A 12,421-nucleotide genomic window follows, 5' to 3' on the forward strand; every position below is an offset into this window, starting at 1 on the left:
GAATTAATAAAAAGTAAAAGTAATTTCAACATAATCCACAAAAAGTGCACTAATATTGCTTCCGTTTACTGGCCATGGTCCACGGCCTTATGATTAGCAACAGCAGAATGTCAAAACAAACAAACTACTCGCAAAGCAAATATTCAATAAACTCAGGCTGCAATCTGGTGAAAAGGGTCGTTCTTAGAGGATAAATCTGGAGGACTTTTTTTCACGGTGTTATTGAAAGCCATCAATCGATGAAAGTAAGAATGGAGTAAACATCAAAGGCTGAACTCAAACTGAATATTTTTGGGCAGATCATTGACCTTCATTTTGTCTTTTGTATGGCGAGGACATTGGTATGCATTACAAGAGGGAATGTGACAAAGAAAGAGCTGAATGTCGCTGAACTCTGTGAAGATAAAATTGCAGGGTTTATCTATGACTGTTAATGTATTCAAAAATCAGAGCTTTGTTTGGTGTTAGTTTGATGTGGGGTTACAAGGCCCTGCTTGATTAATCCAAGATTGAGTCGGTCTCTACATAATGTCAGTTTCTTTTGCCACTGAAAAATGTGAAACGATGGAAAGGAAACGTCTCTGGACTACAAAAACGTCTGAAGAGAGACTTTAAGTCGGTCGGTCAATCCTTGCAAGGGCTCCAAGTTTAGGAGTGATTTGGGAATATTCAACAAAGTCAAGTGTGATGACTCAGCAGGTTTTATTCCAGTGAGGGGGTGCGTTCAATCAAGAAAAGGCTCGATCAGACTTTCATGTATAATTTACTTTAAATTGTCAGTAAATAGTTAGAGGAACATCATTTTACAGGATGTTTGAAACGTACTGCCAGTTCTTCTGAGCACAGCCGTCTTATCATTTTTCAGCTTGACACGAAACTGGCTCAAGACTTTGACTAATTAGTTCAACTGCTGGCCTGTGTGGGCAAGCCTTTAAATATGGTTGTTGAACAAGTCTATCGATGATGTGGATGTCTGTCTATCCGTGACCCCAAGAACGCCAATACGGACCGCTGTCGCCATCCAAGAGTTGTTGTTCGTGTGATTATTATTTGCCCATTGTTTCCTTCCCTTCATTGAGATTCAAGTTGTTGCTGTTTCTGTTCCCTGATTGCTTTTGGTCTTCATTAATGATGTTTTCTGATATGTTTAAATTCTGACTGTATTTGGATGCTGAGAACTACAAATCTTACAATTGCCAGTGTTGTGTATTTGATCCCATCATTAGAATCACATTTGCTCTCATCACGGTCTAGATATCAAACGTTTGGCTTCATTATTAAGTAAACTGCATTCAAACTCCATTAGACATAAGTGTAGGGCCTCCTTTTTTCCTTCTTTCTGGACCTCTTGCACTCTAGCATTTGGCTGTGAGTGCGGTCAATGGTCCTGACACATTTTATTACAATAATTAACTAACCTAACTAAGCTGAAGAAGCTTCCACAGTGTCCCAAAATGTTCTGGTTGTTGTTATCTTGCTTATTCTTAATGCATATTACTAACTTACTTTGTGGTATATGGGACTTGTGCTTAACCTCACCATGTGAATAATAGCTTTAGGGAATCACGGAGTTTTTTCCATGGCGATGGTTAAAATGCAGGGAGATGTAATGTTATGGGACTGACTGCATGTGTGGATACCACAAAGCTCGAGAAGCAGGAAAAGGCACACTGCCAAAGGCAGAAGTTTAACAGTCATAGAAATGTGAGCTAATGCCTCTGCTTTGGCTCTTCAACACAAACGCCACTTTCACACTTCACTTACATGGCGTTGTCACCAAGCTCCTCATACAGGTTGTTGGCAGTGCCTCCCCCAGGTTTGCCCGTTGGCAGTGCCATCTGGATACGGGCTGTTTTGGCACATTCTGCCTGGCGTCTGGACACAGCAGAGAGGAAACACAGTTAGTTATCTAAAGTTAGAGTAAAATCCCACCCTTTGACAGTAGGAAAATATGTATAATTAGGACAGGAGGGTTTATGACAACTTTCCTTGTCCAAAAGGTCTTAGGTTTCAGGCTTTCGACTGCTAGCATCCATCTCTCTGTGTCCTTAAGCAATTCCTCATGTGAGTACAATTTTATACTGTAAATGATTTTTTTTTCATGAATATGTTTAATATAAGTACATTTTACTAGTTTACTACAAGCCACGCTAGTCGTTTGGTCCCCCTCAGAATTAATTGCATACGTTTTTGCATCAGTCCAAATGTTCATTTTAACACTAATGTCTTTCCCACCAGGCTCAGTTCTTCTTTGTGGTTTTTAGCCAATGTTCACATGCTAACATGCTAAACAAAGATGCTGCACGTGGTAAACATTATACCTGCTAAACATCAGCATGTTAGCATTGTTGCTGTGATCATGTTTCTAGCATGTGCATTGAGTACAGGCTCACAGAGCAGCTAACATGGCTCTAGACTCTTATACAACTTTAAAATTAGAATGCACGTGCAGGCTTATTAAACCAGGTAAACCCACTAAAATAGGTGGTTGACTCCTTTTCATTCAATGTCAAAAACAGCCTGTGACTAGTGCAGAGTCACTTGACCTGGGAATGAATACTGATGGTACCCTTTCATAACAAAGTTAGGTAGTCTCACTGACTGGTATACTTATCCAGTCAACACACTCGTGGTCTGGACTCCTGTATGACTATACTGTAATAAATGCATCTGCCTTGGACATTTACTGATTACATGTTCTTCGCGATTCATTTGTCGGATTGTCCGCTGTCCTCTCCGTTTCACCGCCCTTCCTGATCTCATCCATTTTATTGTACAATGAAAGTTAACGGATTAATCACAATGAAAGGTGTTCAAGACAGCAATGACATTAATATTTTAGATTGGGAATATGAAAGCAGTACTCACTCTTTGAATCTGGTGGCAGAGAGACAGAGAAAAAGAAAAAGAAAGAGAAAGATTAGTGATTATTACAAACATAAATCACACTGAACTTCTTTTTAATCAGGTTTACTTACTATAATTTACAAACAAGATGGACAATTGGTCTTTGTTACAGTCATTTAGCAACAGAGACTTGTGATGATTACCACTCTGTTTTTCCTCTCCTCACTCTCTTATTTGTGTCGGGATGAGTAGCTCTCTCCAAAATGCACTGATCCAGTTCACATGGGTGTGTGTGTGTGTATGTGTGTGTGTGTGTGTGTGTGTGTGTGTGTGTGTGTGTGTGTGTGTTTGTGCGCTTGTTGGTGTGTGTTTGTGAGACGGATGAAATTAATAGCCTTTCACGGTGGTTAGCTAAACAAACTATTAGAATTGGCACTGTGGGACAGGCTGCCATGCTGAATCATCTGGGGAAGTGACTGGCCCAGGTGATAAAATGATAAATAGTGCAAAAGGACGTCCTGTGGGAGAGACTGCCAGCTTTGTCTATTTTCTGACTGTCTGCGTTCTCTTCAAAGAAAATCATACATGTTCAAAACGGCTTGTTATCTTTGTTGGCATTCCTATTTAAAGTTAAATCCTCCTTTGTTAGACTGGCATGTTTTGAGGGCCTAAATTCATATATTATAGTTGAAGCAGATGGTTTTACTTCAAGCACAATTACGATAGTGGCAGGAATGCCTAACCTAGAAATCACACCAAAAAAAAGGACATTACAAAGAATATTGTAGGCTTCAAAAGATAGCTGTTATGTTGGAATGAAATAGTTTTAATAGCTGCCTATGGGATTTACACAACCACCTTGCATCGACAGGCTGCTGAGTTTTGTTAAGGAATGACTCATTTGTTAGTTTGCCTCTCAATACTTTCTGACCTCAGTGGTCAGTGTTGAGGATGTAAATCTATAAAAATTAGTCAAAACAGATAAAGTTGTGTTTTTGGTAAAGGTTACTCAGACAAGAGTGAACAGTGTATCTGTTGGGCATATATTTTCGCCTGTGGAGCAGTGCACGATGACTTAATATCAACTACATTGCCCACGTTCACTATAATGAGGGAACCTGCCTGTTTTTTGTCTTTTCATGGGATTTATTGATAAAAAGAAAAGGATAAAATATTTCCAGCCTTATCCTTTCAGTGAGCCCCTACAGCCTCATTACAAAGTTGCTAAAAGAAATACTACACATAATTCATACTTACTGTCTGTAGGTGATAATGACGATCAGTATGGCGGGGACACAGCAGATAATGATGATAACTGCCAGAGCCAGCAGCGCCCCCTCTGTGTAGCCTACACTCTGCACAGCTTTCTTTACGCTGGTCACCACGTCAGGGGTTCGGATCTCCAGAATCCGTCCGCCAGGAGGGAGGAAGGGCTGGAACTCCTTATTGATGTCCAGGAGTTTACCATCAAGAAACCTTGGGAGGAGAAATGCAATAATGCAACTGAGACTGTGTTTATTTGGCAATAAACACTAAACATCAACCTCTATTACTTATCAGCACAAGTGATGTCAGCATCAAGCTTTAAAGCGAGTTGGCGAATGCCAGAATTCTCTCTCAGCTAGACGACAAACAGTTATCCAGGCAGCAAATTGGTAACTAAGTCAGCAAGTTTCACTCTAAAATCCTGCAAACACGCCCACTGACTTGTGCTTTTATACATGCAAATCTGTTCAGTAGTTTTCTATTTGTTTGTCTTTCCGAACGTCTCATCCTCAAAGTAGCTCCCATGCAGAGAGAGGATGGACAAAACTCAGTACGAACGTATTGTGTGAGCGTCCAGGTAGAACAAGATTGACCTCGGCAAAAATACCTGAAAACCTGTGTGAATGGCAGCACTCCAAGAAACTAAGTGAGGCCAATTAATCTAAAAATTATCAAATTGTGATGTAATTTGGGTCTCGCCCCATCTTGAGATATAAAGCTTTTGGAGAGCTGCCATTTTACTTTTCATGGATTTGTCATCTAAGTTCTTACTTGTAGAGCTCCTGTCTAGATACAGCTCTATTTGTCAGCGGGTCGATGGCATAAATCATGAGGTCTGACTTGGTGTAGTCTTCCTGCTCCATTCCATCACCATGACGATGGGGTCCAATGGTTTCCACGACAACCTTTGCTCCCGGTATCTGTTCTTGGACATAGCGTTCCAAAATGCTGCGGATGAAAAGTAAAGGATTGGATCACACTGTTCTGACACTGACGCATGTACAGGCAAAGCTCCCAGACTCTGGTCGCGCCACACACACCAAACCAACGCACAAAAACCACACACAAGCAAACATTTTTTCATCCTGCCAGCGAGGCAGACTCGTGCTGTGCAATATTGATTTCTGTCCCCTAAGAAACATCAGCTCTCAGCAGGACTGGTCCTAGCAAGGTGTGTGTTTATGTGTGTGTGCGTGTAAGAGAGTGCAAAAGCGAATGAAGCCGAGACAAAACATGGTAAGTGCTTTAAAACATCATTATCAAGTTACTGTATGGGTGTGAGGCTAAAGAAAGCAGCAACCCGGCTGAGCAGCGGTTCAGTGTTTGCAGGGGCAGAAAGGCCCACTGGTGAGCGTTCACATGGCAGAAATACAACATTAAACATGTGCGGGAATGTGCAGTTCGTATTGAGCAATAACATCTTGCGTTTCTTCAAAATGAATGAAAATATATGTGACAGACTATGGAGGGAGATAATATTACATGATTCAAGCTGATTCCTCAAACAAGCTGAGCTGCATTGGACCAAAGAGCATCTCGTTTAACACTGTGGTGTTGATAAGGTCATGTTTTCTGGGCTTGAGACCTAAATGTTTTCAACGCAGTAAGGAAAAATTGTCTGCAGTGGCTTCAAGGGACGGAAGGTGGGAGAGGAGTACAATGGAGCCAACCGGTGGTTTAAGTTTTTTTTAACAGGCAACATTTCAAAAAAACAACATTTACCCTAAAACCTTCCTGGGAAAGGTCCTCATAGTCACATACACAGAAAAGAAAAAACACACAGATATATAATGGTCTAGATCTGCGACCACAGCTTGGTCTGTTTTAACATATTAGCAGGGACATTGTTTACCCTTTAACTGTGGTCTAGCTGTGGTGGTCTGATGACTGTCCCCGTAACAGTCCCACTGTGGGTTCTAGCTCAACAAAGCAGTGGGAGCTTCATTCATACTAGGACACTTCGAAAGGATGAAAACTTTCCAAACACAACACTGTTTGTCCTCTTTATCAAGTCTTGTTGATTTCCCCATGGTGGCAATTACAGCTTCAGTCCTTCCACCACAGCTAAATCAATATAGAGGAACCACTGACTGGTGTGGCTGTGTAATCTGAAATGGCATCAAATCAAGGTTCAAAATTAAAATTCAGTACTGTACGGAGGTTAACTTAATACACGCACACCATTGCTGACCTTTTAAGCTTGCAGTGACATTGTACACTCCCTTTTTTTTAATAATTTTTTTTATAAACATTTTCTGAGGTATTGGAATATAAGAAGAGACTTGTTTCTAAATTCTAAATTTAATGTAAGCAGGGGTCCACTGGTCCATGAAGACCCTGCACCCTGTGTTGATTTCTGTATTAAAGGATGAAAAAGTGGTAGCATGCACGCTACCTGAGCAGCTTGTCTTTGTTTTTCTCCACATAAGTCGGAGGGACATTTGAAACGACCACCTGCATGTCCAGCTGGTTCACCACGGACACCTGAAACAAAAAACAAATAAAACTCATTTCTGCATTTAAATTGGGCTGAAAACAGCGTGTTCAGCTGTGCATTATCCCACTGAACCTTATCAGATGGCACCTCCATCACTGGAGAAAAAAAAAGGCTTTACATTGGAAAAGATAACATTTCCAATCCAACTTTGCCTCAAGCTTGTGACAGTTTGAATTTGCTTTCACATTCCTGCTTCAAGGACGTTCTGGGGACACGCATGAATCTCACTGCAATTAAAATCATAATCACATCATTTAATTTGTTTTGTTTTGTATAAGATGAAATTAACCCTCCTTATGGGAATAGTATAAACCTGTCAGCAATGTCAAAAATGAAAATATACATACCACTATCTCCGCCTTGCTGCTGTGTCCTTGACCATAGTTGTCTGTAGCAACCACCTCAAACTTAAAATATGACCTCCTCATGTTGCGGTACATGATTGCTGTCTTCACCACGCCGCTGTATGGTTCGATGACAAAGCCGTCTTTGCTGTCTTTAGTGTCTTTGCCAGCAGGAGGGGGAATGATGAGCCGGTACATCATAGAACTGTAGTTACCAGTGTCTTGGTCCAGGGCCTGTAAAATAAAGGAAAATAAGAATCACGACACAGCGTCATTATCATGATTACCATCATAATCACTATTACGATGAAATGTCATTATCCATGCAAACAACACTGTGATCAAGTCATTGTTGCCTTTGTCATACTAATCAATTCTTTGATCTGTGATGATTCGCATCGTGATCGTGAACCCTCCACCTCCTCATTTGATCCCAGGTGTTTGAGCAGCTAATCAATGAGCAGGGCTGCCTTGTATATTGATTAGGTCATGAGTCATATCTGTCTTGTATTTCTCATTCACCAAAAGGCCACACACTGTGTTGCTTTTTCTGGATTCTGTTTCCTGTGGGGGTTTTTCAGTGCTTGAATCATTTGATGTAGTACTCGGAATCACCAGCAGGGGGTAAAGTGGTGCTTTGAGCTGTGTTCGGCCCTATTCATCTGTTCTGTCATGTTGGCTAACGATCAAGTCTCTCCCTCATTCACACATACATGCAGATCTCACATTCACATCCAGACACACAGGCCGACATTGATTCATTGCCGGGTCTTTACAAGAGGGGCTGGGAGCATAGACCAGCAAATCCAGCTCTGAGACACCCACAACATCAAACATAGCAGTATAATGGCAAGAAACACAAAAAATAATGTATTTTTCTTATGGCTAGGGAAAAAGGAAGTGGAAGCAGGGAAGAAAAGAAGGAGTGAAGGAAACATAAAGGCATACATTTAGAAAGATGAGGGAATAAGGGAGAACTGAGGGAAGACAAGAGGTACAGATCATTTGTGTGCGCTCTTTCTTGGAGAGGTAAGTTTGGATATATTTCTTGTAATATGAAAATACAAAGCAGGTTTGAGGGTTTGATGTGTTCAATGGAAAATATAGAAATTTAATTAAGTATACTTAAAACAGTGAGCATGGATACTAAAAACCCTTGATTTTTGAAAAAAAGGAGAAATAATAATTCTGGATGATAGTGAAACAACTCCAGGAACTAAACAGAAAAGGGAAAAAAAAGGACTCATTAGTAATTGGCAGCCCTCTAATTGTCAGTGTTGCAGTTTGAGTGCACACTTTGCATCTTTTCCTATAAGTATAAAACAGTGAAGTATGTTGATTTCTTCTATGCTAACTCAAAATCAGTCTTACTATAAAGTGTGTTTATTGCATATAACTGGCATATAGCATGGAACTGGGACAAAGCTTTGGACTTTTTTAAATATCCTCCCCCATTATGATGATTTAGGAGCAACAGTTGTAGGTGCACAGTGAAAATTAAAAGTCCTTTGGTATTTTTAACAGAGTAAGACAGTATATCCTCAAAAATAAATACATTGACACAGCACTTTAACAGCTTCAGTAAGAGCTGTGAACATTTCAGTGCTTTTAAAGTCCTTCCAATCTAGTTTTTCGCCCATTTTGACAGGAAATCAGCAATGTGGAAGCCAAAATAAATGCAACCACTCAGAGTCCCCTGCACACCTGATCCTCATTCAAGAGCATTTTTACAATGTGACTGAACCACTTGGTGAGTAAGGCCGTGTTCCGCCAACATTGTGTGAAAACAAGCAGCCTCCTCATCAACGTCAATGAAACTTGGTGAAAAAAAAAAACCATCTGGCAAGGCCATGCGTCAAATACATGCCAGCCCACATTCCCGATCATTTTGTAACATGACTGACGTAGTTCTACCGTTTACCTTGGGATTGTCATGATGGAGAATTAAATGATTATTGCTGTGGAACTGTATGATCCTGTCTACTGCTGTGTGGTGTTTTGTCATCTGTCACGACTTTAGACTCATGAATGGATCATTTAAACTGGACATTATGGATCGTAATCTCTTCTTTCCAGTGCCTCACCAACACACCAACAAAGGCCAATTGTTGGTATAAACACCTGATGAAAGGATGATTAGAATTAGCAATTATAGGGGGAGAGAAAGGCTGGAGAAAGAAAGAACAGTGAATTCGACATATTTGCATTTGCATTGGTTGTGGTGGGTAAAGTGACAGAAGCGCCCTGGGAAGACAAAATGTGACTTCAATTGAATTTGAAAAAGCAGGTAGGTGGCTGCCTGGTAGGGGCTGATGATTGGCAAATGCAGGTCGACTTGGGAGGAAAGCTAGTTGTGCCCCAGGAAATAGTTTATAGTAATCTGAGGCCAGACATTGTCTTATGGTCCATGAGTAAAAAGACTGTGTATTTTATTGAGTTAACAGTCCCTTGGGAAAATTCAGTGGAGGCAGCTTATGAAAGGAAGAAGACTAAGTATGCAGATTTAAAGACAGAATCTGAGCAGAGGGGATGGAAGACCAGGGTCTGTCCGGTTGAAGTGGGGTGTAGAGGTTTTGTTGCAGGGTCAGCTGTTTCACTGTTGAGGGAGCTGGGAGTGCATGGGCAAAATTTAAGAAAGAGAGTGAGGGAGATGTCAGATGAGGCTGCTAGGTCTAGTCAGTGGATATGGATCAGGAGAAATAATAGTAGTTGGGGAGTGAAATAGGGACAGTGGGGGGGGGGGGGGGGGGGGGGGGGGGGGGACATGCATGCCTAACCCGGCAAGAGAAGAGGTTAAAGTCTGAACAAGACACCTCTCCTCTGCTCTGCTTTCCCCGCCCCATCTTCTCGCTCTGCCAATAGGAAGAGAACCAGGAAGTTTAGATAAGGTGGGGGTGTGGCCAGCTAGAGTCTCTCTTTGGGACCATGCGGCCTGTTCAGGTGAGTTTGCGTGGTAAGACACAGAGTTGGCTTGTTTTTTGATCTTTTTGGTTGTTTTCCTGTTTTGTTTGCTTCTTGAAGGAAATGTTAGGGTTTGTTTTCCTGCTCTGTTTGCTTTTTGAAGGAAATGGTAGGGTTTGCTGCTTCTTGAAGGAAATGTTAGAAGAGGCTGTTAAATCTAGTCTGTGGTTTAGGCCTCCACCTTCAGCACCTTCTAAATTTTCCACCCCCTACCCGAACAAGGGTCTGTATCCAATCCCTACTTTCATCTTTTGACTCTACCTCTTTATTTTCTATCCCCTACCCGAACCAGGGTTTGTATTCCCACCCCGCTTTTTCTTGGTGCAGTTGGTGAGAGGCAGGGGTAAATGATGGTAGTGTGGCAATCGGCAGTTACATGTGGCATCTAGGCCTGTGGTAGCATTGTAGCAGCTAACAATAGCTAAAGCGGTGAGAGTATGATAGTATCTTAGCAGTTAGTATTGGTAGCTAGCAATTAACATTAACAGTATAGGTGAATCTAGCTTTATTGTCTTCTTCTGTTCCTCTTAGCAGGTAGCGGTTAGCACGTAACATTAGCTAAATGGTAGCATCGGAACTGTATTGTCTTCTTCTGTTCTTCCTAGTGGTTAGCAGTAGCTTTAGCAATAGTTAAATGGTAGCATCGGTACTGGCCACTACCTGGAGCATCTCTGGGTCAGTTGAACGTGGCGGTGCTGTTTGGATTGTGTAGGAGCAGTGTGAACTGGCACTAGGGGGGGTGACTCTGGGACGCCGGAGTTCACTGCCTAACCTCCTGGAGGTGTAGTGGGACTAAGTAGGCGAAACACTGTTGAAGGGAGGTTTCCACCTGATGACCCCCAGAGACGTGTTAGGAATCTGCTCTTTGGCAGGTATAGAGGCAGATTAGAGCTCCAAGGTTCTTCACTGAGAATGAATCCTCTTTTTGAGCACAAGTATCTTGTGTTTAAATTAACTGAAGAACAAAACAATCTTTGGTGGTAACAAATAGGTTTTCAAATGTGAGACTCATCTGCAATCTAATCGATATCTGCGTTCTGGCATCCTCTGAGGGACAAAAACACAGAACTCCTGCACGTGCACTTGAACACGTACACTCTGACAGTATGACAGCCCTGCATGAGGCTACACACAGATAACAAAATACAGCCTGGGGCACACACAAACATGCACGCGCACACACACACACACACACACAAACTCATTAAGACAACGTGCGTGCTTCAGACAGATGTGATGGAATTAGTTATACTTGAGTGAAACCACTGAGATTGAAAATGCACATGTCTCAAACTTTCTCTCCATCTTTTGTATCACTCACTTTTTTATCTGGATGTTAGCAAGTATGCCAACATCCTCTTCCATCTTTCCAGTCATCTCCACCCCCAACCCCCGACTCCATCTATTCATCCACCCATGAATCATGTATGTCTTCCCTGCCTTCTTCTGTCCAGTCAGTTTGTGTCGCAGCAGAATGCCAGTTATCTTTATCTAACCATCAATCCTGTCTCTTACCTTCAACCTCCACATCTATTATCTCTCCCTGTGGTGATCAGGCCTACTAGCAGGCTATTAGTCCTTCCTGTCAGTTCGCAGGATACTGTAACCAGTTCCAGCCAAATACCATCTGTGTGCAGGATTTAGTGGCATGTAGCAGCGAGGTTGCAGATTCCAAACATGTAGGTCAACCTACAGTGGACATGAAACGCTTGAAAGGCTTTCTAAAGCCAGCTTTTGGTTTGTCTGTTCTGGGCTACTGTAGAAACATGGCGGTGCAACATGGCGGACTCTGTGGAAGGGGACCTGTTCCCTCTGCAGATATAAAGCGCTCATTCTAAGGAAATAAAAACAGAAGGTTCTCCTAAACTGATGAAACAAACATACAGTATGAATTTCATTTCTGCCAATAAATCCCCCTTAGTCTTACACACCTTTAACACTGAAAATCTGTATGCAAAACCATCACCTCAGGTGTTTGCAGCACAAGAATAACAATTTGAGAAAAGCACATTTTCCACGCTTGCGAAACTGCGATTTTAAATATGACTCTTTGTTGCATGCTCCCCCTTATTCTCTCATCTCTCCTGTCACTCTCACTGTGTATGATCTAATGAAGCAGGAATATCTAAGAATGATCTTAAAAACTGCAATAAAATATTAAAGCTGATACTTTTCTGCCAGAGATCCTGCCCGAGTCTCCTGTGGCATCCAGGCTCATTAAAACATATTGCTACTTCTCAGATAGAGGCTGAAAGAGATAGACTGTGTGACCCATTTTGGGTCCTGAAAGGCATTTTAATGATAATACGGGAGCCGCTCGTTGTTTACAGTGATATGAAATTCTCCCGAGTTAGGTAAAAAGATGTATCAATTAACAGGGAGATAGAGGTGGATGTTGAGGGAGAGACACAGAGACAGAGAATAATCTTACTAGTTAATCTTGTTACTTACCGGAATAAATATTGTCTTCATTTAAATCAAACAACACAGATATGAGTCCACGCAG

The 12,421-nt window shown here is 41.6% G+C and overlaps 1 protein-coding gene across 1 annotated transcript in view; it reads right to left on the bottom strand.

The window, feature by feature from the left end:
• Nucleotides 1-12,421, bottom strand: part of LOC121624435 (protocadherin-15-like) — a 181,265-nt gene that overhangs the window by 27,474 nt on the left and 141,370 nt on the right. The window contains exons 30-35 of the mRNA XM_041962063.1: nt 6,958-7,188; nt 6,509-6,597; nt 4,885-5,061; nt 4,105-4,323; nt 2,869-2,877; nt 1,765-1,875 (exon numbers count right to left, since the gene is read on the bottom strand). Of these exons, the coding sequence (XP_041817997.1) occupies nt 1,765-1,875; nt 2,869-2,877; nt 4,105-4,323; nt 4,885-5,061; nt 6,509-6,597; nt 6,958-7,188 (836 nt within the window). The remainder of the gene's footprint in view (nt 1-1,764; nt 1,876-2,868; nt 2,878-4,104; nt 4,324-4,884; nt 5,062-6,508; nt 6,598-6,957; nt 7,189-12,421) is intronic.

Source organism: Chelmon rostratus, chromosome 21 (genome assembly GCF_017976325.1).
Source record: "Chelmon rostratus isolate fCheRos1 chromosome 21, fCheRos1.pri, whole genome shotgun sequence".
In the NCBI taxonomy this organism is placed as follows: domain Eukaryota; kingdom Metazoa; phylum Chordata; class Actinopteri; order Chaetodontiformes; family Chaetodontidae; genus Chelmon; species Chelmon rostratus.